The sequence below is a fragment of the Echiichthys vipera genome (assembly GCF_963691815.1).
Source record: "Echiichthys vipera genome assembly, chromosome: 4".
Lineage (NCBI taxonomy): Eukaryota > Metazoa > Chordata > Actinopteri > Perciformes > Trachinidae > Echiichthys > Echiichthys vipera.
Window position 1 is genome coordinate 31211588 of NC_139829.1, and position 26895 is coordinate 31238482.

Below are 26895 nucleotides of genomic sequence, written 5' to 3' on the forward strand. Positions count from 1 at the left end.
GTATTCCCTGTTGTCTCCCTCCAGGACTTGCATGACTTGGAGCTGAACTTAGAAGATTTTGAAATTCCCAGCCAAGAAATTAGGCAGCCGTACCCTTATTACCATGACCCAGTGCTGCTGGGTGTATTTTGGGACTGAGAACAAGCAAAGCATGGCGACCTTTGACCCCAGAACTAAACACAGCTCATGGTGAAAGTTTTGCAATCGCGAAAACAGAAGATCTGAGTCATCATCCCTTCAACACGAGGTGGGCAAGGCGAGTCCCGCTATCTCACGGCATTTACTGGGTCACTGCAGATCGACTCATACAGACTTTACACATGGAATTTTCTTCTCATTGCACAAACACACACACACACACAGCTGGTTTTAAATGTTGTGTTACATTTCACAACGTTATCGTTTATGTATGAAGACTTTACAAATGAACAGTTACTTTATTGCAGTAAGCATGACTCCTGATAATTTAAAAACAAGCAAAATAATGTGGTTTAATGGTGTACAAGACCAAGACAACACAATAAAGGGTCGTAAGAGGAACCTCATGTGTCTTAAAGGGGAATTTTGGTCTTCTTCAACATGGACATAGCTTTGTTCCATGTATTCATGTCTAAGTTGGTCAATATATTTCCACTAAAAGTGTCTGACTATTATGAAAAGATGAAGTCAGCGGTGTGGAATAGTCCTTGTTTGTGTATTTCCGGATTGTGCCAACAAAATGTCGCGCTACACGTTGCACAGCTTAAACGGACTAATGTTACCTTGGTCAGTTGTGCTAAAAATGGGCCCTAACACGCGATGCGTACACTGCAGGCAGAGCAGAGGTAATCTTACTAGCTACAGTCGCCGTGTTGACCTGGCATTAGTACACAGTAGAGATGCGCGGATCGTCTCTGACGCAGAGTTTCACGCCTTCTGTACCGTTCCCTGTAGGCGATGCTGCCTTATAAATCATGTATTGTGTTCATGCATTGAGTGGCTGGTTGCCAGGGTTGTCTGTTGTTGGGTGCAGCTACTTTAGGCTGGCACTGGGTGAAATGGAGTTAGCCAATCCTGCAACTGCTTGGGAGCCTCAGTGAAGGGGGCGTTCTTTGTCCCAGCAGCTGAGTGAGCGGAGACGGGCAACAACCAGAGTCACTATAGGCCGAGCATTCACTCCATGGACTGAGAGAAAGGAGAGGAACGCCATTCAAATGCACGCCCACATGGCTATGCTGCTCCTTGATGCTAACATCACTTTCATCTGCACTTAGCTGGAACGGCTAACGCTAACGGCTAACGCTAACTGTCAGTCAAACTCCTCTAATCCTTGTTTTGATGCTGTGATTTTCTGGAGGGGACGGGTTCAAACAGGCTCAAACAGACTCCGGTCTCCTGGAGCTACTGGGCAACCCCACTGCTGGACTTCTTTTTTGTTGTTGAGATGACGATCTGGAGACACTGGATGGCGGTTTTCTGCTCATTCTCCATATTCCACCTTTAAGCTTCTGAAATAACCAATGAAGTTATGCTGCTGTTCCTCGTGCATAAATGTGAAACATTTGCCTCTTTCACTCAACGGTAACCCAGATTGCCCATTTTTATGGAGTATGGATGTATGTGTTAGCTGCGATGCCTGCAGATATAACTCAAGGATAACGGCAAGCTCTCCATCTTTCCATAATATTATCAGACACATATAATGACAACCTGAGGCTGTCAGTGGCAAAAACAAGCACTTATCTGACAGTTTGTAATGACCTGTGTATTAAACTCTATTTTGCAGCTTCCAACTGCAGTGCTCTTGTATAATACTGGTCTAATTTCAATTTAAACTGTTTTCCCCATTAGTCACTTAGGGCGCACTCACACTGTCCTTCTGCACCGGGTCAAAACAGGTTTTTCGGGACAAGCCTTGTGCGTTTGACCAGTGTGAGTGCAACCACTCCGCGCATAACTGAGGCCAGCTGGCCGTCCACGGCCCGTCTGAGAGAGCTGGGCTTTTGTAGAGCGCGTTCGCGCGTTCACGTGTACGAGCACGAGGCCTACGGCGGTTCTGAGGTCATTTCCTGTGCGCCTGTTGGGACATAGAAAAAAGAAGGAGGGACCATGCGCGGACATTTCAAACAATGGCGGCGAAAGGTTCACGTTGGTGTGATGCGGAGGTGGAGTGTTTACTGCAGATTTGGTCGATGAAAAGATTCAAAAACAGTCGACAAGACGCACAAAAACTCCGAGGTCTACGGAAAGATCTGGAAACAAAGCCACGCATCGCCGTGACGTCATCAATGCGTGTGACGTGTTACGGCGTGATGACGTATAGGCAGCAAGAAGCATTCTCAGAGGCCCAGGTAGTGTGAGTACAAACGGGCCTGGAGGGGGGGACAAGGACCCTAAAGACGGAAGGACAGTGGGAGTGCGCCCTCAGACACAAACCATTGGAAACAGTGTCCAGGCTGAAGAATCCAGAAGTTTCCCTTTAAAGCTCATAATTCCCATTATTTGCCCAACACATTCGGTCAGTCATGGTCAGAAAAACACAAACATTCATGGTTTCTGGTGTTTGTTATTGAAGATGGCAAGAGTGAGCATGACTGGTCACGGTTGCTAATTTCCATTGAGGTGAAAATGTTCAAATATTGGATACAAATGTAGTGGTTATGCAAATGTTATAAACAATGAAAACTGTGTATTTTAATACAAACAACACAGAAAGTGACAAGATGCATTGAAATCAGAAAAAGTAAAGTTGTATCATATTGTCAAATCAATTCATGTAAATGTATAAAAACAAAAATCTCAAGCATAGAAATGTGTGTACATTGGAGTTCATATTATATTCAACACATCCGGCAAAACAACGTCAATGGTGAGGAGAGAGGAAGCATCATGAGGTCGGAGTAATCATCAAAGCAGGTTCATGGTCAAGGTGCTCGGTGATAGGATGGAACAGACGGGCAAGAGAGGCAACAGCTGATGGTTCAGGAGGCAGAAATAATCTCATTGGTTGAGTTAAATGTTGGGGTGGAGGCTAATAACACTAGCTGTGTATTTTCTATACTAAAGATGCATTTCAGTTGGCGCCAATGGAATTAACGGCGTATACTTCGGATCCCCTAAATGGGCACAGCCTCATTTGAAAGTGTCGGGAACATCACGTGAGTGGATGAAAAGTTACATGAGCATAATGTTTTTATATTTTCCTTTTGCTTACATGAGTTATTTACACAGCTAATAGCTAAAGTTAGCATTACAAACACCAGTTAGCTGAGGCATTCACAACTGTTAGTTGTAGGCTTGAGGACATGATGACTACTCGTAGGACTGTGTAGCTGGTAAACTGCAGTATTTGCCGTGTCTGTTCACGATCATGGTCAGCTCTACTTGTCCTATCGACTCTCGTGACCCGTCTGAAAATCTGTTTGGTGGCGCAGTTCATCCTCTGGCAGAGGAAGGTTAAATGAAAGTGGGTGATGAAACGCAGCTACATAACAAGTAAGATAGCTTCCTCGGTTTTAGACTCTCCTGTCCACGGACAGTTCTCTACCGGTAATCCGAATAAATTTAGGTGTCAAGGTTTCGTGCCACCGTCTTCACTAAGATTTGAAGTTCGTGTCTTTATTTCAGGGGAGATGAGTTCTTAAAGCAGAGTTCTCGTTGCTCCATCAAAGAGCAGAGCCTGTTCTGCGAAATCTAACCAATTTCCATATACTCTATGGTCAATGTCTTGACATAGTTTAATTAGTATCAGAATAAACTCTCCTCTGTCTTTTCTCTTTCCACAGGACAAAATAGTCTCAACGACTCTTGATGGCTTCACGTCTTTAGTATGCGTCTTGGTAGCAATAGAAAATGTATAATAATACATCACTCAAGTGCCCAAATGCCCAAATGCACAAGAGCAAGAGGACAAAGGTCGCTGTAATCACTCTTCCTGTCTATAGTGATTGTGAGGTGACTCCACTTTCAGAAATTGGATAGAAAATCCACTGTGACGGATGCTGTAACACATGCGGTGTGCTTATTTTCAACTAACCGTAGCTATGTATCTGTCTGCTGTTAGCCAGCCTGCTGACGTCTCATAAACGAACATATAACAAAACCTCTATGCTTTCTTAAGATCGACCCGATGAGCTTGAACTCAACCCATGAGATTATTTTCATTGTCCATTCTTTTGACATATTTTACAGTCGCATCCCATTACACATTTGAGGCATGTATGTTTGGTACACTGTGAGGTCTGGTGTCTGAATAGGGTGCATTGATACTGGAAGGCGGGTGTAGGTTCATCCTTATGTCCTGAGGAGTCCAATATGGCTGCTTCTAGGCTGTCAAATGTGGAGTATCTGTCTATTTAGGTGCCACACTGGCAGGCCCAAAGTGAGCTGTTTAAAGCACAAGCTAGCTGTGCTCACTGGTCGACAAAGTTTACCCGGTATGTGAGCTGATGGCCATTGTCCCAGGCATACAGCACCTTCTCCTTGGGGTTGTAGTCAATCTGGGTAGTGAAGGAGTACTCGTTGGTGAAGGGCAGGCGTGGGATGGCTTCAGTGTTGGTGTGGGTGTCGTAAGCATAGCTCACCTCCCCTTCCTTTTGGTTGTACACGTCGACAGCGTACAAGACACCACAGATGATGAAGCAGTTTCCGTAGGAGTTCCGCTTGAGACCCGTCCTCCAGGTGGTTTCTTTTTTCAGCGACAGGTCTCCAGGATCCAGTTTACTGATGATGATCACCTCTTGCTGGTTGTAGTCGTAGTCGATGGAAGGGTAGATCACCCACAGGCCGCTTTCGTCCACTGCAAAGTCAATGTCCGAGTGGCCCCTCCATTTCCACGGGGTGGTGTCCTCGTAAACCACGTCGTGCAGCAGTGTCCAGGCCGCCACGTAGCGCATCCTCAGATCATACTTGATGATGTTCTTGGTGAAGGCTCTGTTGTAGTAGAAGGCTCCGTTATAAACAACATGGCCTGTGCCTATCCAGTTGTAAGGCAGTTTGAAGAGGTTGCTCCATCGGCCTACAAAAAACAAGAATGGCACATTAGCGTTACTTATTTATTATAAATCATGAGTGAATATTCAATCCTCATCTGACAATAAATACATTCTGTTACTTCTGATGCAACTGCATTCATCAGTAGCTCATGTGCATGTGTCACCAGTGGCTCCATTGTGGCTCTAAGGAAAGCCAGAACGTATTCACCTTACTCCGCCCTCACCTACTTTTAATAGTTCCTGAGGGGCCAACTTGTGGTAAGGAAATAATTTAAGAAGATTTAAGGTGATTAATGTGTTTGATCAACAACCAGCCATGCAATAAACAGAATAATATAGCAAGCTTGTAGCACCTTTGTCACAACCTGACTCCTCCAGATGGATGATTCTCATTTTCTCAGCAAATCAATCTGAACTCTGGTTGAAAGATCTTTTGGGAAGGGGTGAAAATCCTGGTTCCTGATTGGATAAACCATCTGTCTGTCACCAACATACGGGCCAAACCAACCAATCAGATGAGTGAAGCGTGTGACGTGCTAACAGCGTGGAGGCAAAGCTCAGAAAGGAAACAACATGTGGGTAAAGGAGATTTTCCCTTTGTCTTTAACGTGAATTTACGGATCAAAGGCCCAATTTCAGGAGCCCGGTCCATATTCAACAGAAGGATCCAGAGAACAAAGAGTTAGTGAGCGGCTTGCTCCATAGCTGCTCATCTCATCTGCAGAAGCCGTCATGTTGTTAACACTGAACAGTCGTAGCATGCATAGCCAGAGATTATACTGTATTTGAATATTCAGTTATCAGGCCTTAGCCTTAAAGAGTGTGCAAACAAACAGCACTATTAACGCAACCATGAAAGGCAAATGATCAGGTCTGTAAGACCGGCAGCTGACAGCAATTTTCTTACGAAATCGTTGAGAAGGGTCTTGCCCCAAAAACAGCTCTTTTAGACACTCCTGAGGGGCCAACTTGTGGTTAATTTAGTATAGATGTTCTCCAGAAGTGGATCAAGAACATTAACAGAGGGGACTTTGTTCCCAACAGCAACAGACGCTCAGTTCTGGTTCACACTCGTCAGTCTCACAGTGAACATCATGAGCCTGCCTAGCTTAGCACAGTGAAAAAGTAACGTCAGCTAAGCTAACTCTGCTTTGCTAGCTCACGTTAGACGCCTCTATCATGGCTGCCGTGGTCACACACAGAGCCACTGTCCTGCATGTTTTAGGTTCCTCCCTACCCTAACACACCTGAGTCTAACAATAATCAACCTGTGACGAGCTTCAGCTGCGTGATAACGAGCAGAACATCAGAATCAGGTGTGTTGGAGCAGAGAGAAACCTAAAACATGCAGGACAGTGGTTCTCTAGGACCGGAATTGCCCACCCCTGAACTAGGGAAACCTAATGAGCACAATGTAAACGTCAAGTATCTGAGTTACAGTGATGGAGGATAGATAAACACAAGCACTCTTCATGAGGTAAAGGTTTGTGTCGTTCAAAGTTAAAGTTTCCCACCACTGTTGGAGCAGCAGAGAGTTGCACAGGTTCTTGCCCGCATCGTTGTCAAAAGTAACGCTGTAGGGAGACCCCACTACAGTCATGGCAGCTCTTTCACTTCCGGTACTTTACCGGATTGGTCTACACTATCCTTTACTATTATGAGTTGGATTCATTCAACAGTGTGTGTGTGTGTGTAAAGCTTATGCCCTTCATAGCACCATTGACAGTGTTTTTACAATGCCAGACTGTGTACACACTGGTTTCATGTGACAGTGACACAGTTTGTTTAGTAGTCCACTCCTGAACAAACACTGTACTGTAGGTGTCGTTTTCTAATCACATCCTATCTGCTATCCTAACCTTTCAACCTCAGGAAGTCTGATTTAGATAATGACGATGGAAATGGAAAGCCCAGTGAAGGACAAAAACAACGTGCAGTAGGACCCCCGCCCTACCACCACCCCCCCATCCATAAAACCAGCCCACACTCTTAATCCCTCTCTGCTGTGCCCAGTTCAAAGGAAAGGCCAGAGCACATGTTAGGGAACAGCAGGCATCACCGCAACTCCAAATACCTAGTCATCCGCACACAACTGTGAGCTCACCGCGCTGCAGGGTGCCTCACATGTAAGTGCATTTAGAGAGTCCATTGTCCAAACACATCTAGATCAACAAGCCAAGTCCTACAATGGGAGATCATCTTAAGTCTGGCAAAGAGTGTAATCCAACTCCTCGGTCGATTTGGACGTGATAGAAGTTGACTTTCCCACCCAGTGGAGCCATGAAACAAGACGTGCATTCCACAGATCTCATCAGTGTCACGGAGCTCATTGGATCATCAGCATGAATCAATGTCATCAATGTTATAAAAGACAACACGGTTACGCATTAAGACATGATGATGTTAGAGTTAGACCTGTGTGTTGGGATGATAATGGTGTGTTGAGATAGATCTGTCAGTCTGTAAACACTGAAATAAGACTCTTATGGAACGACCTAAAACCATAACACTGTAAAAATGACTACGTTTAAAATGTTCAACAGGTTTGACACAGGATTTAATCCAAATATATATAAATATATAGTATTTTACTGCTTTATGTATTTTTATGGGTTTTCAAACCTTTATTTCTTAGCCCTAAATCTTGTGGTTTCTAGTTGGTAACCCTAGATTTGCGAAAACTCGACCTCTTGTGAGACTTGCTCATCGATGACCTGAACTAACCTTAGAAGAAGCGCCCCGAGCAGCTGGGGGTTCGGTGCTTTGCTCAACAGCACCTCGGCAGTGCCCAGGAGATGAACTGGCACCTCTCCAGCCGGTGAACCCTCCAGTTCCCAGCCAAGTCACCTTTGGACTGAACTACTGCCGCCCCTTAACCATTTAAGGTCTGTACCTATCCTTAAAGGGAAATCATGCCATGGTCTTTTTCGACACTTGCACCAAAGAAGCCATCGAGACAAGTAAATCCTATTAATGGAGAAATCCGGTCGCTAACATTCGGACATGGCTAACAGTGATTAGCTCGGGGCAGTACGGTGAAGGCATTCAAAGGTCTTTTTTAACCACTAATGCTGCTGAAAATAACAGCAAACCTCTGCAGCAGCAGGAGAAGAGTCCCTACACACACAACAAAGCACCAATGGGCTCCTTCCTTTGGGATTGACTTTGGTAATCCACTGTAATGGACTTTACTATGAGAGGAGCTGGTACAGGGGCCAGTAGGTAAGTCTTTAAAACACTCTTTAATAAACTCTGGCTTCACTAAGTACGCCGTTGGTGCTTCGGTTAATGTGTGGGGACTTTTTTCTCTGGGTCCTTCTGTTGAATATGGACCGGGCTCCTGAAATTGGGCCTTTGATCCGTAAATGTGCGTTAAAACAAACAGCAAATATCCTTTACCTACATGTTTTTTACTTTCTGAGCTTTGCCTCCATGTTGTTAGTACGTCATACGCTTCAGTGATCTGATTGGTTGATTTAACAGATGGTTTATCCAATCAGCAACCAGTATTTTTGCCCCTCCCCAAAAGATCTCCAAACAAGGTTCCCAGATTGATTTGCTGAGAAAATGAGAATCAATCCATCTGGAGGAGTCAGGTCGGACAAATGGATCATTGCAAAAGACCTAATTGAGGCAAACCTTGCTTGAAGTTGTCCAGGTTGCGGAACTCCACCAAGTTGTTGCCATAGTAATAGTTAGTGACGTAGATCTTGGAGTCCTTAGCCAGGGGATCCTTCATCCAGGCTCCCTCGTTGCGCCCATAACTGTGCTGCTTCTCCGGCTGGTCTATGGATGCGAGAGTCCCTTCACAGTTCAGGATCTTCCCTGGAAGAAATGAGCACAACATTAAACATGTACGGGAGAGAGTTACTTGCATTAACATGGTCTCAAATCAATTTCACTCTCATTTTCATACATTTGCTTAATCTGCCTCTGTCATTGCAGTCACAGCCTGCAACAGAATACTGAGTTTAACCACAGTGGGGTATTTAGCTCATACCTGCTCTGTGGAGAATGGGCCGACTGTTGTTATTGGAGTTGTCCAGCACCAGTACAATGGTCGGAGCTGGTCTTTCAGATGCTGCTGTACTCTGTGTTGTGATAGTTGTGGGTCTAGTAGTGGTGGTAGTTGTGGTGCCAGCAGTTGTGGTGGTGGTGGTGGTGGTAGTAGTTGTAGTGGTGGGAACATCAGTAGTGGTAACGGGTTTAGCCACAGTGGCCTCAATGGTTTCCAGAACCATTTCAGCTCCTCCATCCTCTGACTGGTTTTCTGTGATGTGATGGACTGTGTACGTTTTGGCAGGATGGTCTGAGGGGGGAGAGACGTGAAGCGTGAGGCCAGAAGATAAAGGAGAAACCTAAGATTCCACAAAACTACAAAACTCAAGATTCAGTTTGAAATTCAGCAGATTGCGAAAGACACGTTGAGGCAGTCCTGAGGCTGAATAGTGACGGAGAAGACACATAGTGAAGAAGCTACTTGTTGCTCTTGTGATGGTTACCCTAGGGCAGGATGATCCAGGAGAGTTTCGTGCATAGACTGCATAAAAAATGGACGTATCCTCTCCATCAAGGTCCGTTCTCTAACTCGATCCAGTCGTCCTCGCCTACGGAGGTCATCATCTTGTCAGACTTTGACTCCGACTCATTTCCTCTGACCAAAAAAAGGGCATGTATGTGACGTAGGGGGAGGGGCGTACGTCCATCTGGCTGATGTTTACCTCCGAGGAGCAGTGAGGGCCAGAGGCTAGCTGTCACTCAAGAGGCCACGCCCCTAATATTCATAACGTTTATGTTATGAAACCTGCCCCTAGTGGACACTCAGAGAACTGACGTTTTTGGAGCTTCCTGATTGGATCAAAACAGGAAGTCGCTGTGGTGGGGGGTTGAACTTGTAACACACAGCACTTTATAAAAACATCATGGACTTTTTACTGACTTTGCACTAATTATAATATGTACTGTATGTTCTTGTGACGTGTAAAATTGTAAACTTTAAAGTTTTTGAATAAAAAAAAAAGGAACCGATACAGAGCAAACGTTGTGGTACCACCTGAAATCGTGGGGGGCAGTGTCGGGCACTGGGGGTCAATGAGAAACTGCTCTGTTATGAAACCTGCCCCTAGTGGACACTCAGAGAACTGACGTTTTTGGGCACTTCCTGATTGAATCAACCAGGAAGTCGCTGTGGTGGGGGCTTGAATTGGGGATATTTCCCTAAATGGACTTTCAACTATCTTTTAAAAAGGGTTCCTGAACCTCTCATTCTCTGTGCAGTATGTGGCTCCTCGGCAGCAGCACATATTATACATGTAGTGTCCTTCCTCTTCTCTTAACTTCTTTCTCCTTTTCCCTTCCTAACCCAGCCTGTTCTACTGTTCTCCTGTCTCTGAGCTTAAAGTGGTTTATAAATAAAGAATACAAAGCCACCTTTTGCCGCAGAATGTTATTGCAGCTGCGACCCCAAATAATTGAATCATCTACGGCTTTATTTAGAGTGATACAGCATGTTTAAATGAAGTGCTTGTCAGATTGTCGAACAGCTGGTGTTGGTTTTGTCAACAAAAACCACGACAAACATTCATTGACAATAACAATGAGACTAAAACTGAATAGAAAGTATAATAAAGTAAGTAAAGTATATAAAAATATCTGAAAATGAAATGTCCACTCATCAACAAAAATCCCCCCCCCCCCCCCCCCGTTTCTAAAAAGTTTGTCAGTACACAAAGTCTTGTCGAAAGAAAATTTGTGAACACAAGAAACCAATGAAACCGACTCACAGCACAGTAGCACACAGTCAGGCCTGGTGTCACAGAAATACACCAACGACGGAGAAGAAGCGACAGAGCGTGTACATAAAGCTCGCACGCCGTACAGTGTTGCCAACTTAGCGACTTTCTTGCTAAATCTGACGACTTTCCAAATCCTCTTGGCAACTTTTTTTTGTCAAAACCGATCAACTGTTTTGGAGACTGACATGAAAGCACGTATCACTCTGCAGTTACTGTCCTCAACAAGCATTGGGTGCTGCTGTAAGCCCCTTCTACGGCCTCTTGTCCCTGTCGGGGACGCGGGGGGCTGGAGCCGATCCCAGCTGACATCGGGCGTGAGGCGGGGTCCACCCTGGACAGAACGCTAGTCTATCACAGGACACATAGAGACGAACAGAGACAGACAACCATTCACACCTACGGGTGATTTAGAGTCATCAATGAACCGAACACCTGCACGTCTTTGGACTGTGGGAGGAAACCGGAGAACCCGGAGAAAACCCACGCAGACACGGGGAGAACACGCAAACTCCACACAGAAGAGCCCCAGCCGGGATTCGAACAAGGAACCCTCTCACTGTGCGGCGACAGGGTTAGGAAACCACCAAAACAGCAAATAGAAAAACACAACAACAAATCATCCAAACTAGGTTTTTTCCTTTCACCATGTTTGGACAGTACGTTGTATCGTGTATTTGGCTTCAGTCGACACACGCAGAGCGTTTCCGTGCACATCAGTAACCTGAAAACGGTCTTTCCCGGGTGAAGGGAACAACCAGATCAGATCCCCTCATATACATGAAAGGGGGTTGAATGGGAAAATGACGGAGTAACTCTCAATTACGACGTCTTCTTGGTAGGGATGAAGTTGCAATGGGGACGTCCTCCCTCGGTTTAAAGGGAATGCTCTATTGATGTTGTTTTCACAATGTTTTCGGCGCCGTTGCTTCCTGGTTTAGTCTATTTCCGGGTCTGAAGCCACTACATTGGACTGGGGAGAGGGGGTTATAACCCACGGAGCATGTGCAGACGCAAAACCGGATATTACTCCGGGTAAGATGTTTACATGCACGAATAGGGGCTGCAGTAGCTCAGTCCAGTAGGGTCGCTGGTTCAAGTCCCTGTGTGGACCATGTATGGAGCGTGGACTGGTGGCTGGAGAGGTGCCAGTTCATCTCCTGGGCACTGCCGAGGTGCTGTTGAGCAAGGCACCGAACCCCTAACTGCTCGGGGCGCCGGTCACTGGCAGCCCCCTCGCTCTGACATCTCTCCTTAAGTGTGTGTGTGTGTGTGTGTGTGTGTGTGTGTGTGTGTGTGTGTGTGTGTGTGTGTGTGTGTGTGTGTGTGTGTGTGTGTGTGTGTGTGTGTGTGTGTGTGTGTGTGTGTGTGTGTGTGTGTGTGTAACATGATTAATAATGAGTGAAAAATAAATAAAGTAATTCTTCTTCTAATCAGGTACTAAAGGAGTTCTCTAGGTCTGTTACCCGCGGTATGAGAACTCTGAGTTAACCCGGGTACGGCGTTTACATGGTGTTTGAGAAACCGGGGTATGACCTTGCCCGGATTATGATCAGGTTTTTAAACTGCATGGAAACACCCTGATTGGAAATCGATGAAGGGGTACAGGACTATAGGGCTGTGCCTCGCTGGCTTTACATCCCTTAATCTCAATATTACGGTTCCTTTTGTAAGCCTGTTGTCAAGATACATTTATGTTTACTGATGCGAGTTCGTAGGAGAAAGAATGACGGTGCGTCGACCTTGTCCGGCTGGATAAACGTCTCAGCATCCTGCTCTGCCAGAGATTATGGAAATGCAGCCGACTGGTTTCAATGATTTGACAGGGGTGGCTTAGCTCGCCGAGGTTTACTTTCACGGCAGAACACGCGGCCCGACAGCATTATGCGCAGGTGCATTCACTCAACTGGACTCAAAGAGGATCGGAAGGAGTCAGGAGATGTTTTCTCTGCATTGATGAGGGTCCCCACGCATTGTTGTGAGGAGTGAAGCTGAGGCATGTGATGGACATGGCAGAGCTCCATTCAGACAGCATTCCACTAACTCTATGAGCTTTGCCAATAAAAGATTTCCTGCTCACTGAATCAACCCAATCCTGCGCTGACTACACCGGCTTTGCCTCAAACAACACAGAAAGAAGTCTTGTATCGAGAGGATCTTCCCTGTTTTTTTTTGCTATTCTCTTGTTATTCAGAAAGGCAGACCTCCATCACATACATCACTTCTCACATACGTTGACTCAGTTTGTCAAAGATACAATGATGTTGTACAAACTGCCCTTCTGGAGCTTTCTCCCACGGACCCGAACCGTTCCAGGTGGAAGCATCAACACAAGAACAACAAAACCGGGGAGCGCACCCTTACATGTAATCATTACATCATACATAATAAAAGGGGGTAGGTTCACACAAAGCACAGGTATAGTCAGATAAAGTCAGTACTGATTGGTTTTACATACTCAGTCCATTTGGTCCAGATCCTATAAAAATGTCCTTTCTCAACTTTGAGGGAAACTTTGGTTTATGCTGTCCAATGCAACGAGGAATGCAAAGATCTTTACATTGGAGAAACAAAACAACCACTGCATAAACGCATGGCCCAACACAGGAGAGCTCACTCCTCAGACCTGGACTCTGCTGTCCACTCACACCTCAAGGAGAAAGCCCACTCCTTTGATGACAACAATTTCCAAATTTTGGACGGAGAGGACAGATGGTTTGAAAGAGGAGTAAAAGAAGCATCTCTGTAAAAGTGGAGAAACCATCGCTAAACAGAGGAGGAGGTCTGAGACACCACTTATCTCCAATTTACAATGCTGCCCTTTCATCCCTTCATTCAACAATCTAACCTCAAAGAACAACTGTTCACAAATGGCCTCTTGTGACCCCAACGACTGTCGTTCAGACTCAATGGAGCACTAACGAAGTCGAAACCAACTGCCCACCAACGACTGTCACTCTAACGACGGTCGTTGGCACTTGGAGCACAAAGGGTTTCAGTGACATCATCGGCCTTGTGAGAGGTTAAAGACCTGGATCTCACACCAGTTAGTTGGACCAGTCCCAGCCTGGTCCTGTTCCTGGTCCTGGTCCTGGTCAGATGCGTACATGAACTGATGAAGCCTCTTGGATGAGAGGTGAAACGTCTTCCTAGACAAACAACCAGTCCAGTTGTTTTTGACTGAAATTGCTTTGAGGATAACGACGACCTGGACGAATGAGAACATTCACAGGCTTTTGAGGGAAAAAGAAATCTTCTCCATAACATAGATCTCATAAACAATGTCGATCCAATCCTTACTAGCTGCCAACAGTGTGGTCAGCAGTGTTTTGTCTTTTATGTTCCACGTTTCAAACATTATGTTGCCCAAAAACAGAGTTTCCCATTTTAATGGGATGTTCACATTAAATATATGTTTAATATGTTTGTGGATCTCTTCCCAGTAGGATTTGATTATTTGACAGTCTCAAAAAATGTGGAAGTTAGATCTTCCCTGTTTTATTGCCTTGCGCTTAAGTGTCGAGTTTGCAACACAACCACAGCCTTATCTCACATTTGTGTGAAATAACATTCTCAGGAAAGCTTCATATTGTCCTTTATTGGAAACTAAATCCAGCTCATAAAGATCTGAACCCTGAGTCTACGGCTGCTGGCTGATCCTGATCCAGCAGAGTGTCATGGGGGGGGTTAGATTAGATTGCTGAAGAAACAAAGTTGGATCATTTTCAACACCCACAGTGGATCACGTACAGATGATCGCACACAGATGGGAGTGCAAACTCAGCTAAAGTACAAGCACAATGTTTGCTTTAGCTCAGAGAGGGGGGCTTTCTATGAACACACCACAATGCTGGGAGAGTATAAAGAGCGTCCCGAGCCAAGCTGAAAGCTCTCACCTCCTCTGTGCTCGTCCTCGTCGGTCTTGGCCGCCTTGTAGTATGTGATGCCCCTCACCACACCGGGCTGGTGGCCGACCACCTTGGCTTTGGCCGTAGGGTCAGGCTTGGTTGGCTTCCCGGGTTTAATGACCTCTTTCTTGGGCTTTACGACCTTTTCTTTGGGCGGCTTTGGGGAGAGTTTGGCTGCAGGGTTCTTTTTGTTGGGTGTTTTTACAGCCTCCTTGGTTTTCTCATCATGAGTGTCCTGGAAACAAGACATTCTGGTTAAGTCAGGGAGCTTTGTCAGGTTATATGGACTTGGGTTTTATTTGTCGACTATCATAACCATTAATGACTAGTTCTCATAATAACAACAGCAGAGAAAGTGTTTCTTTGAACCTGCGCTTTGCTCTCAGACGAGTCTTTCTGCAGCAGCTGCAGGCTGAGGCTGGAGATCTCCTTCTTGATGCTCATCATAATGTTGGAGTAGTTCTCGTATCTCTTGAACTGGTTGGTGAGGCTCGTCATGCTGTCTCGAACAAATTCATTATCCCGCGTGAGGTTCGTCTTGATTGTCTGCAAGATAACATCATCGTCATCACAGCAATCCCAATCCGTTAAAATGACACCGGCTAATAAACAAAGTGCATGAACCCCCTTTCAACCCTTTGATTATAACGACACAAGGACATGAGTTTGCCTACCTCTTCCAGAGTGTTCATCTGAGACACCACCTTGTTGATGTAGGAGTGCACTTTCATCAGATCCATGCTGTAAAGTGTTCCCTCCAGGAGGTCCACCATAGTCTGGAGCTGGTCGTTGGTACCGTAAAAGGAAGAGAACAGCATTAATCACCGTCTCCTGATCACAAACCTGGCAGCTTTATGGGTCTCCTCTTAACGGCAGTATTAGCTTAAGTGCCCTCCCGAAACATTTGCTCTGATTAACACTATTGACGACCACACTGAACGCTCTCAGTCTGGGGTTCATTCAGAGTCCATTTGATTAACTTAGGCTCCGTTCACACATGTGACCCATATCTGATTTTGCATTGAATCGGACATTTTACAATCAGAATAAGGGCGCACTCCCACTGTGCCTCCGTACTGTGCCCAAGCACGTTCCACGGCTAAAGTCTGGTTCCTTTGACCAGTGTGAGTGCAACCGTACCGCGTCTAGGAGCGGCACGCTTGCCGTCCACGGCCCGTTTGGGAGAGGTGGGCTTTTGTAAAGCGCGTTTGCACGTGTACGAGCACGAGCGTGCGCACGTGTACGAGCACGAGGCCTACGGCGGTTCTGAGGTCATTTCCTGTGCGCCTGTTGGGACATAGAAAAAAGAAGGAGGGACCATGCGCGGACATTTAAAACAATGGCGGTGAAAGGTTCACGTTGGTGTGATGCGGAGGTGGAGTGTTTACTGCAGATTTGGTCGATGAAAAGATTCAAAAACAGTCGACAAGACGCACAAAAACTCCAAGGTCTACGGAAAGATCTGGAAACAAAGCCACGCATCGCCATGACGTCATCAATGCGTGTGACGTGTTACGGCGTGATGACGTATAGGCAGCAAGAAGCATTCTCCGAGGCCCAGGTAGTGTGAGTACAAACGGGCCTGGAGGGGGGGACAAGGACCCTAAAGCATGGGGCACGGGCAGAGGAACAGTGTAAGTGCGCCCTGAATGAACCCCAGACTGAGAGCGCTCAGTGTGGTCGTCAATAGTGTTAATCAGAGCAAATGTTTCGGGAGGGCACTTATGCTGATACTGCAGCGTGAACGTAGTTTTCTGACTCTTCCTTTTCAGTGGAGTCGTTCCCCTCAGATGTGGATCGGCCTAATCTAGAGTTTAAAGTGCAGTCAGACATCTGGAACTGCCTTTTGTCTCATATGGTACATAGCGTGCTTCTGCTGCCTGTGAACAATGAAAGTGTGCTGTAGGTATGTGCAGAGGTGTGCTGACGTGTCCGCAGAAGATGTTCGATGACATGCAACTACAGCCCAGTCAGAGGTTTGCTGTTATTTTCAGCAGTTTTAGTGGTTAAAATTTGGACTCCAAAGCTGTTGTTTGTAGGATTTGAATATTTCTGACTCATGCGACACATGGTGGTCAAATGTGTTGAAGACAACAAATAGATGCAAATGTATATAACATGGAATTGTCTTTGAAAGACGCCATGATCACATAAATATTCTACGTTTAGCAGCTTTATGGTTTTAACCTCCTCACTTTCAGTAACTCGGGCGCCTGTTTCTTCAGCTTCTCCATCTTCCACTCGTTCTCGCAGGGGTTGAGGGAGGACGGCGGGGCCGTGCAGGAGCACTTGCAGTCGGATCCAGAGCTGACTGTCTCCACGGTGTAGAAGTCCTCCACGCGGACGCTGCCGCTCCGCAGCCGCACACAGGCGTCCTTGGTCAGGGGGCGCATGATGCACTTACAGCGGCAGTCTGAGCCCTCTGACGTCATCCGAACGGGCTCAGTCTCCCCAAAGATCTGGAAGACACAACGTGGATTGTCAGATCAAATGAAAATGTCCTTTTTTGTGTTGTCACACACACACACACACAAGTTTGCACACAAGTATCTCTTAGATGCATACAGTGGAAACGTATATTTATCATTCAGGGCTACATAAGAATTGAACACATCTGGGGCCGTATTCATAAAACATTTGTTCTTCAAACCTGTTCCCAAAGCCTCTCAGTCCAACTTTTCCTAAGGAGTGGGGGGGGGGGGGGGGGGGGAGGACTCCTGAGACAAGAGAAGAGGGCGGGGTTGACCTCGTTGCTAGGGGTGACATCATGTTTGTCCCTTCTATGCCCACAGTGATTGGCTGAGAGGGAGTGAGTCCCTCAGAGTGAATTTATGATAGAAACACTTTGGGGAATAGCGTGTTATATGCAAATAAAGATGAACCAAGAATAAACTTATTGGTAAAGTTTGTTTAGCTTGTTGGTCGACCAACTGACAATCAGTGGATCTGTAGGTCTATATAAGGAGCTTTTTATGTACAGGGCTAGAATAACCACGGCTGATACGGACACATCTGAGAAAACCAAACTGGACCAATGACCAACTCCTGTTCCTCGCTCAACTTGTAGATGAAAGGAAAGATGTTATCAAAGGAAAGTTTGGAGTTGGGATAAGCCTGTGAATGTTCTCATGTGTCCAGGTCGTCGTTGTCAAAGCAATTTCAGTAAAAAGCAACTGGACTTGGTTCTTTGTCTAGGAAGACGTTTCACCTCTCATCCAAGAGGCTTCATCAGTTCATGTACACATCTGACCAGGCTGGGACTGGACCAGGACCAGGACCAGAACCAGGAGTGGACCAGGACCAGGTTTGTAAATTGGTTTTGAAACAGCTGTATCCTTTCAATTGCCTTGTTGTTAGCTGGTCTGAATAAAGTTTTTTTCAGACTGAAAGCAAAGCCACATGTTAGATTGATGTCAATGAAAAAGGTGTGCTAATCTGTCCTCTACGAACCAAACGTGTGCTTAAGTGTCCTCTAGGAGCATAAACTGAGTTAAAGTGTCCTCTAGGAACCAAAACATGTGCTAAAGTGTCCTCTAGGAGCATAAACGTGTGCTAAAGTGTCCTCTAGGAACCAAAACATGTGCTAAAGTGTCCTCGAGCCAAAAAATGTGTTAGTGTCCTCTAGGAGCATAAACGTGTGTTAAAGTGTCCTCTAGGAGCCTAAACGTGTGCTAAAGTGACTCTTAGCTTATCTTAAAAGTTAGGAGTCCTAAAATTAGGAGTGAAACGTCCCTCATTAGTAAGAGTTACTTTTGAATCAGCTACTCTGAGCTTTAATCTGAATACGGCCCCAGACTTGGATGGTAATGACCTGGATTGAGCTGTTTATTTATCCAATCCCATGAAATGCCATCTTTTCTATTAGTCTAACTCCTGCTGGACTTCCATGAGTTATAAACCCATTATTTAATGTAGGGAAACAAAGGCAAGGCGAGGAATGGAGATCCTGAAAAAGACCCAAAAGCTTCCCATGTTTTGGCTGTCAGCAGGTGTGACTCAGAGGAAAGCCTCAGAGACGAACATAACTCCCAACGATTGTGCATAAGCAGCTGTCCTTTGGCTGCCACGATGACAGAGCTTAGGCAGACCATGCTCAGGGCTTACTTCATAAACAGGAAGAAATGCATGGCAGCCTGAGCAGACGCCCCACACCCACCCTTTGGGAGTGTACTGTCAGCTGAGATACAGCTCCCTCACATTAATACAGATTTTAGACTTACTGCACATTTGTTCGTGGTGATCTTATAAATGTTCAGGTGGTGTTTCTGTGAATTTCTCCACTTTATGCAATAAAATCCATCTTCCCTTATTCCCCATTGAAGGCTGGGTTGGATTAACAGAGCACAACCTTGAAGGTTAGGTTTGTAAATTGGTTTTGAAACAGCTGTAGCCTTTCATTTGCCTTGTTGTTAGCTGGTCTGAATAAAGGTGTGTTCAGACTGAAAGCAAAGCCACATGTTAGATTGATGTCAATGAAAACACACAATGGGATGCAGACTTGGGCGGCCCCAATTGTTGAAAAAGGTGTGCTAAAGAGCCCTCTAGGAGCCAAAACATGTGCTAAAGTTTCCTCTAGGAGCCAAAATGTGTGCTAAAGTGTCCTCTAGGAGCCAAAACATGTGCTAAAGTGCCCTCTTGAAAGCCAAAATGTGTGCTAAAGTGTCCTCTAGGAGCCAAAATATGTCCTAAAGTGCCCTCTAGGAGCCAAAATGTGTGCTAAAGTTCCCTCTAGGAGCCAAAACATGTGCTAAAGTGCCCTCTTGAAAGCCAAAATGTGTGCTAAAGTGTCCTCTAGGAGCCAAAATATGTCCTAAAGTGCCCTCTAGGAGCCAAAATGTGTGCTAAAGTTCCCACTAGGAGCCAAAACATGTGCTAAAGTGCCCTCTTGAAAGCCAAAATGTGTGCTAAAGTGTCCTCTAGGAGCCAAAATATGTCCTAAAGTGCCCTCTAGGAGCCAAAATGTGTGCTAAAGTGCCCTCTAGGAACCAAAACATGTGCTAAAGTGCCCTCTAGGAGCCAAAATGTGTGCTAAAGTGTCCTCTAGGAGCCAAAATGTGTGCTAAAGTGCCCTCTAGGAACCAAAACGTGCTAAAGTGCCCTCTAGGAGCCAAAATGTGTGCTAAAGTGCCCTCTAGGAACCAAATCATGTGCTAAAGTGCCCTCTAGGAGCCAAAATGTGTGCTAAAGTGCCCTCTAGGAGCCAAAATGTGTGCTAAAGTGTCCTCTAGGAGCCAAAACATGTGCTAAAGTGTCCTCTAGGAGCATAAACCTGTGCTAAAGTGTCCTCTAGGAGTCAAAACATGCGCTAAATTGTTCTCTAGGAGCCAAAATGTGTGCCTTCTCAGTGGCAAGGATGTGCTATATGTGCCGTTTTCGCCCCTGCCCTTCAAAAAGTCTGTGCACGCCACTGCTCAAGAGGGTCAGGCAGTGATGTCATATGTTCATTGATCCACACTTTGGTCCATGACAACGTATCTCTAATTACAATACAGTAGCAAGATTTCCATGAATTGTGCTGTAGATATTCATCATTAGGTCAAAACTAAAAAACTCAAAATGGAACCTTCAGCAGAGATGAGCAGGTCTGTAAGCTCACTTCACTCCACCTCAAACTCAAATGACATTGCTTCAGGACATTAATCAGATTTCACACAGCTCCCTCTGGACACAAAAGGCTTTATAGTACTTTCCCCAAATCTGCAGAAGTGTTCCCCAACACCTGGAAACAGACTGACGTGTAACATCAGTGGAGCTCCTTTTAAAGCCGCGCTGTAATAAAACCCTGTCTGACCCTTTAGCAGCCACATGGAATCCAGCCGTGTCCTCTGTTGTGCATTTTTCCAAGACTCAACCAATACGTACTGCATATTACATGTTCTTCCACCATGGCCTGGGGGAATACTTGATATAGGAGACGTATGTAGGTTCTGTGGTGAGATTTAGGGACATGTGGTGTCACTTTTATCGGCAACACAGACTCCTTATAATTTAGATGTGATCCTGTCCCCATGTGACTACAGTTAGCAGGCGTGTGAAGTCAGTTGGATGAAGGGTTCTTGAGAACGCTACAAGCAGCACTTACGGGGCCAAAGCAATTGACCCACCCCAGACGGGCACGCTGAATGCCAATACTGGGAACCAAGCGATACCCGTCCACACATTTTCCTGTAACCGCTCAGCTTCAGTCTGGTTCAGTCCTCCATCCACAGCAGCCGGCGTTATCGGAGCCTAAAAACAGGATCTTTAGAAACCGGGTCCCAGAGTGTGAAGGTTGTAAACGCCCCCCATGGCGTTGTGGTCTGGACGGTGAAAGCTCAGACTTTGTTAAAGGACGGCGTCATGGCCCCACCTCCGACCTCAGACCCCGCGGCGTCACATAACAACAACAGTGCTGCTGCGTGAGAGGACAGAGACGGACCCAGAGACTGTTTCCTGAACTGGACTCTGAGCCACATGCATGGGACTGAATGAGGCCCAGCACAGATGTCTCCCTTTTCCCTGATGCTCTGAATAAGGAGCTAAACGGCTCTAGGCTCTGTTTCTAAATCCAGTTCTAAGAAGCTGTGAAAAGTCTCTAAATGTAGTGAGAAAGTGGCACCTGGGAGTGCTTTGGGACGGGGTAGGGGCTCCCAGCAGCACCCTCTGCTCAGTGAGGACACTAACTGCAGAGTGAAGGGGCTCCCAGCAGCACCCTCTGCTCAGTGAGGACACCTACTGCAGAGTGAAGGGGCTCCCAGCAGCACCCTCTGCTCAGTGAGGACACTAACTGCAGAGTGAAGGGGCTCCCAGCAGCACCCTCTGCTCAGTGAGGACACTAACTGCAGAGTGAAGGGGCTCCCAGCAGCACCCTCTGCTCAGTGAGGACACTAACTGCAGAGTGAAGGGGCTCCCAGCAGCCCCCTCTGCTCAGTGAGGACACTAACTGCAGAGTGAAGAGGCTCCCAGCAGCCCCCTCTGCTCAGTGAGGACACTAACTGCAGAGTGAAGGGGCTCCCAGCAGCCCCCTCTGCTCAGTGAGGACACTAACTGCAGAGTGATGGGTGCATCAGAGTCCAGAACAGCACCAAAGTCTCCACTAAGACCAGAACCAGGGACACGTTTGTCTCTAGGATGGAGGAGGATATAGAGAGAAACTCTCCGGTGTTTGGATTCTCCACAGCGTCTCCCCGTCTCTTCTTCTCCGTTGTTGGTGTATTTCTGTGGCAGTTACAGCGCCACCTCCAGGCCTGGCATGGGTACGACAGCGTTTGGAGTCGCCGCACCTGGTTTCCTGTGGACGCACAGATTTAGGAGTCGATGCCGAGTGGAAGGAGAACTTTTTAAGAACGGAGAATAAAAAAAGGTTGTTTTCGATCGTGTGGACGGACCCTTAAGCAGGCTGAAGGTAAGGGGGTGGAGTGGCAGAGGTGGTAGTGGTGGTGGGGCTCATTAGTGAAGGAATGCAAGCTGAGTGATGTGGGGGGGGGGGGGTGTGGTGTGGAGGGGGGGGGGGTGCTTCCCCCTCCAGTACTGCAGACATACTGGGAGGGGGTCTGATACGGGGCAGGACTCCTGTGTGCAGAGCCGGGCAAATCCTGACCCATGTCAAGCGAAAAGGCACTAAGTTGACAAATCCTGCGGCCACATGAAAACAGAGTGGATTAGCAGATTAAACCTCTTTAGCAGAGGCTGTGCCCGCGGACCTGCTGAGCTGCCATTGTTCAGCCCCAGCCAAACGCCGCCGCTGCGTAGCAACATCAGCTTAAGTTGCTTTAAGTTGGAGAAGTCAAAGAAATTCCAGCCAGACTTACTTTGGTACGTCTAGTCTAGAAGGACTAAATCATTACCTGGCAGGCTTTACTGCAGGAGGACGGTCCGTTAGCGTCTCATCGTGAAAAATGGGACTTGTTCTGCCAATCAGAACGGCTGCCTCCTCCTCCTGCTGCTGTCAAATCCGGTGCGCTCGTACGCCTAACTGACCGTCCAGCATCTCATGCCAAGCTGACCTAGCAGCATGAGAACGGGCAACACAATTAGGAGTGCTAATAATTAAGAGCACAGGGTATTTAAAGCCCGCGTTGAGCTTTGAGTCTTTAGCGTTGACCTCTCAAGTGCAGTCAAGCTTCAGGTCAAAGAGGAACGCGGCTCAAACATGAACTCATGCCCGCACAATGGGAGGAAAAGAGCCGCGGAGAGCTCTATTAGATCGACCGCCGCAGCCTTTAACAGCTAACGCGCCCTGACAGTGATGAAGTGAAGCCCAGATTGTGCTCAGAGTTGCTAAAAACACAAGATCCGTTACACAATGGCTGCTGCGTTTGTTAGCCTCAGAGCGAAAGTCAGTGTTTCAGTAGCACCAGCCTGTTGTATCTGGAGCCTTGTTCATATAAACAAGGATATCCTCTCTTTTAGTGCTTTGCCAGCTCGAGTAATCACTGGGACAACTGGGCGGGGGGGTGCAGGTATCCTGTGGCAAGGCTCCAATGTTCGGCTGCATGTTCCAACTGTTCAAACACAAACAGAATTGGGTGATTTCCATAACGGCCTGCAGCTAATTCAACCAAAAGGCAGCATGGATGCAAACTCTAATCAGTCTTAAGCCCATCAAGTTCTCCTGTCAAGGGAACTCAAGACCAGAACCGGGGCGCACATTCCAGTCCAGAGACTCCGCCAGGTTTCTAATCTAATTAGCGGTGCTTACGATAAACAGTCGGTACAAGAGGGGGGATTCTAGCAGAGCCTCCGGTCTGAAGATGAACCGAGAGGTCGGGAGCTCAGACTATAAACAACAACTCTGGCATTAGCACGGGGATGCTAATTAGCTGGACGCAAAGTGTATCAAGCACTCGCTGCTTTCGCAGGTACACATCTACATTCCTGCTGGGTCTGTTTGTGTGTCCGCGCACTTTCTGAACTTCTCCGTCTTCACATCACAGCACGAAACAAAGATGAGGAGAAACCTAATACCTACAGGCTGCTCTCATGCATTTTATGTACATAGAACAACGTTTGTAACAATGCACTGTACTGCGAGTGTATTCCACGTATTGACTTCGTGTTTATTCGATGTATTGAAAGCAGGAGATGTAGTATGAGTGTGAGGGGTTCATCATCCGTTGCCGTCGGTGGTTTCATGCCTAACCCTTAAAGGGGCCGTCACATGATCAGCTTTTTGCGCTGGGTTCAACGTGAGGTCGGGCGCAGAGACCCAGTAAACGGCTAAATCAACGTTAGCGTCAGCTCGTAAACTGCCTCTTCACAGACGTGCTGTGATGCTGATGAACCTCCATCATCACGGTTTCTTCTGAGATCGTGCAACAACATTAAAACTACTGTGTAAATGTGAATGTTTATGTATAAATGTGTGTTTCTTATGTGTTAGTGTTATTGTCCGTGTGTATGTTGTGTGTTTATGTGTATGTTGTGTGTATGTGGGACCCCAGGAGGAACAGCCGCTGGTGCTAATGTGGATCCTAATAAAGAAAAGAAAGAATCGGAGCCCCCTAATAAAACCCAAATGTTCCATTCGAGCACAAAGAGACGCTTTTCTGAAGCACCAGTGGAATGATAGATGTCGCCCATGTGTGTTTTCCCACATGATTTCTTACAGCAGATGTTTGTGGGAGATGTTAAGAAGCTGCAGTCGATCAAAGCTCGCTCACAGACGCTGTACTTCAAAAAATACTGAAAGTCTAAAGCCTTCTGGATGCTCATCACAAATCTGCAGTAAACACTCCACCTCCGCATCACACCAACGTGAACCTTTCACCGCCATTGTTTGAAATGTCCGCGCATGGTCCCTCCTTCTTTTTTCTACGTCCCAACAGGCGCACAGGAAATGACCTCAGAACCGCCGTAGGCCTCGTGCTCGTACACGTGCAAACGTGCTTTACTAAAGCCCACCTCTCCCAAACGGGCCGTGGACGGCAAGCGTGCCGCTCCTAGATGCGGTACGGTTGCACTCACACTGGTCAAAGGAACCAGACTTTAGCCGTGACACGTGCTGGGGCACGGTACGGAGGCACAGTGGGAGTGCGCCCTTAAAAATCAGCAAGGGGGAGCAGCGCTTCTAGGGGTGGAAGCAGCACACACGCTGCACTCCTGCAGAACACCGTCGACACAGGTCGAGTCTCGCTGCTGCAACTTTTGATAGTTTCCCGTTTCAGGTCCCGGAAGTCACTACAAACAGTAATATTTGTCCCGTTTGACGGGTACACCACCGAAATATGTCAAAGTAGCCTCGCAGACGGTGGTAGGTGGTGAGATTAGCATGGCGGCCATTACCAACCTCTGGGAGCAGCAGCGTGAAGCCTGCTCGCAGAGTTCAAAACCTCCATTTCAACGCTGGAAGCAAAGCTGGAGCGCGTCCATGCCACAGTGTGGGACCGCGCTCATGAGAAAGCTGGAGCGCGTCCACGCCACAGTGTGGGACCGCGCTCAGGAGAAAGCTGGAGCGCGTCCACGCCACAGTGTGGGACCGCGCTCGGGAGCCAGGCTCCCTCAAGGTAGAAGTCAGCAGGGAACCTCTTTACTGAGGGTGCGACGGATCAAAAACTCACGGATCGGCTCATTTTTTGGATCAGAAAAGTTAGAACATATAAAATCCACAGCGTTTGTGACGCTTCAGCCCGGTCGGCTTAAAGGTAGCGGTGATGAGCGGTTGTGGAGCAGCCTTCCTTTTCACTGCGCTCAGAGAAACACCGCTGTGACGTCGCTTCACATGCGTGGCCGTGCTTCATGCGTTTCCACTGTCATACGGCTTCTTTCTCTCTCTTTGCCGACACGCCGTCGCCGTTTGATCCACCGACCTCTTTCCTCCATCATTAGACAATGAAGCCAAAATGCTGCATGCAGCCGATTTCAATGACGCGGGGCGTTCAAGCTCCACGCCGCTCTGGACTCAACATGCGCACAACTTCTTTTTTTAATCATAAATCAATCTGAGGATCACGTGTGTCTGCCGAAGCAAAGATCGAAGGGATCAGTGATGATCCGTCGAACCGCTCCCCTTTAGCGTCAGAGCTAAGATGTTATTAATAATCTGGAGAATATGCATCACACTGTGCGCTTAAAAGTCTCTCTGATGGAGCGGATGTGCTCCAGCTGGGCCGCGTTCATCAACTCTGCTACTCTGCGTCTCTGCGTCTCTGTGTCCCTGCGTCCCTGCGTCTCTGTGTCCCTGCGTCTCTGCATCTCTGTGTCCCTGCGTCTCTGCGTCTCTGCGTCTCTGTGTCCCTGCGTCCCTGCATCTCTGTGTCTCTGCGTCTCTGTGTCTCTGTGTCCCTGCGTCTCTGTGTCTCTGTGTCTCTGCGTCTCTGTGTCTCTGCGTCCCTGTGTCTCTGTGTCTCTGTGTCCCTGCGTCTCTGTGTCTCTGTGTCTCTGTGTCTCTGTGTCCCTGCGTCTCTGCGTCTCTGTGTCTCGGTGTCCCTGCATCTCTGTGTCTCTGTGTCCCTGCGTCTCTGCGTCTCTGTGTCTCTGTGTCCCTGCATCTCTGTGTCTCTGTGTCTCTGCGTCTCTGTGTCTCTGTGTCCCTGCGTCTCTGCGTCTCTGTGTCCCTGCGTCTCTGCTCTCCACATGAGTGTTCGGCAGCGTTACGGAGATGATTTGTGTCGTGATATTAAAGATAATGTGTATCGGATCATGACCCGGTGATGCTGTCAGACACAGACGCCGTGTGAACAGAGACTGTTTTTCTTTTTAAAGTTTAAAAATGTTCACACTAATTATTCATACAACTGTATTGCATGCCAGAGGGCGGCGTGGGAGACGGCGTCTGCACCTGCTCCGTGTTTTGGTTTTGACCCAAGGACATTTGGTGTTAAGACGAGCAGGAGCTGGAGGGAAGGGAACAGAGTGGGTCGCTCAGTCTGGGATTACCACGCTGTGTGTCAAACGCCACGTTATCACGCCGTGTTATGCCAACACCACTTCATTTAGCTGCACATGTCACATGACATCATCGGCCTTCAGAGAGTCCGGCCTCTCTGTTTGTGGTTAAAACAAAGCTGAAGCTGTTGGAAAGGAGAGAGACTGAGCCGACGACCCGGGACCAACCTGCGACCCGGGTGGACCGCCCCGCGCGTGACCGGGGTTTCACACAGGTCTGATGCCCGGCGTTGGTACAAAACGGTCACCATGGATACTGTCTTTCATATGCAGATTGTGCGGATGCTCCCTCACACGTGATTTTAACTGTTCTTGATCCAAAAAACAAAAACGAATCCTCCGAATTCTTGTACGGTT

At 47.2% G+C, this 26895-nt stretch overlaps 1 protein-coding gene across 1 annotated transcript in view; it reads right to left on the minus strand.

The window, feature by feature from the left end:
* Nucleotides 1-404: 404 nt before the first annotated feature.
* olfml2a (olfactomedin-like 2A) overlaps nucleotides 405-26895 on the minus strand; it is a 28907-nt gene continuing 2416 nt past the window's right edge. The window contains exons 2-8 of the mRNA XM_083913070.1: nucleotides 16869-17132; nucleotides 15348-15455; nucleotides 15043-15219; nucleotides 14662-14908; nucleotides 8974-9282; nucleotides 8613-8798; nucleotides 405-4996 (exon numbers count right to left, since the gene is read on the minus strand). Of these exons, the coding sequence (XP_083769196.1) occupies nucleotides 4392-4996; nucleotides 8613-8798; nucleotides 8974-9282; nucleotides 14662-14908; nucleotides 15043-15219; nucleotides 15348-15455; nucleotides 16869-17132 (1896 nt within the window). The 3' untranslated portion in view covers nucleotides 405-4391. The remainder of the gene's footprint in view (nucleotides 4997-8612; nucleotides 8799-8973; nucleotides 9283-14661; nucleotides 14909-15042; nucleotides 15220-15347; nucleotides 15456-16868; nucleotides 17133-26895) is intronic.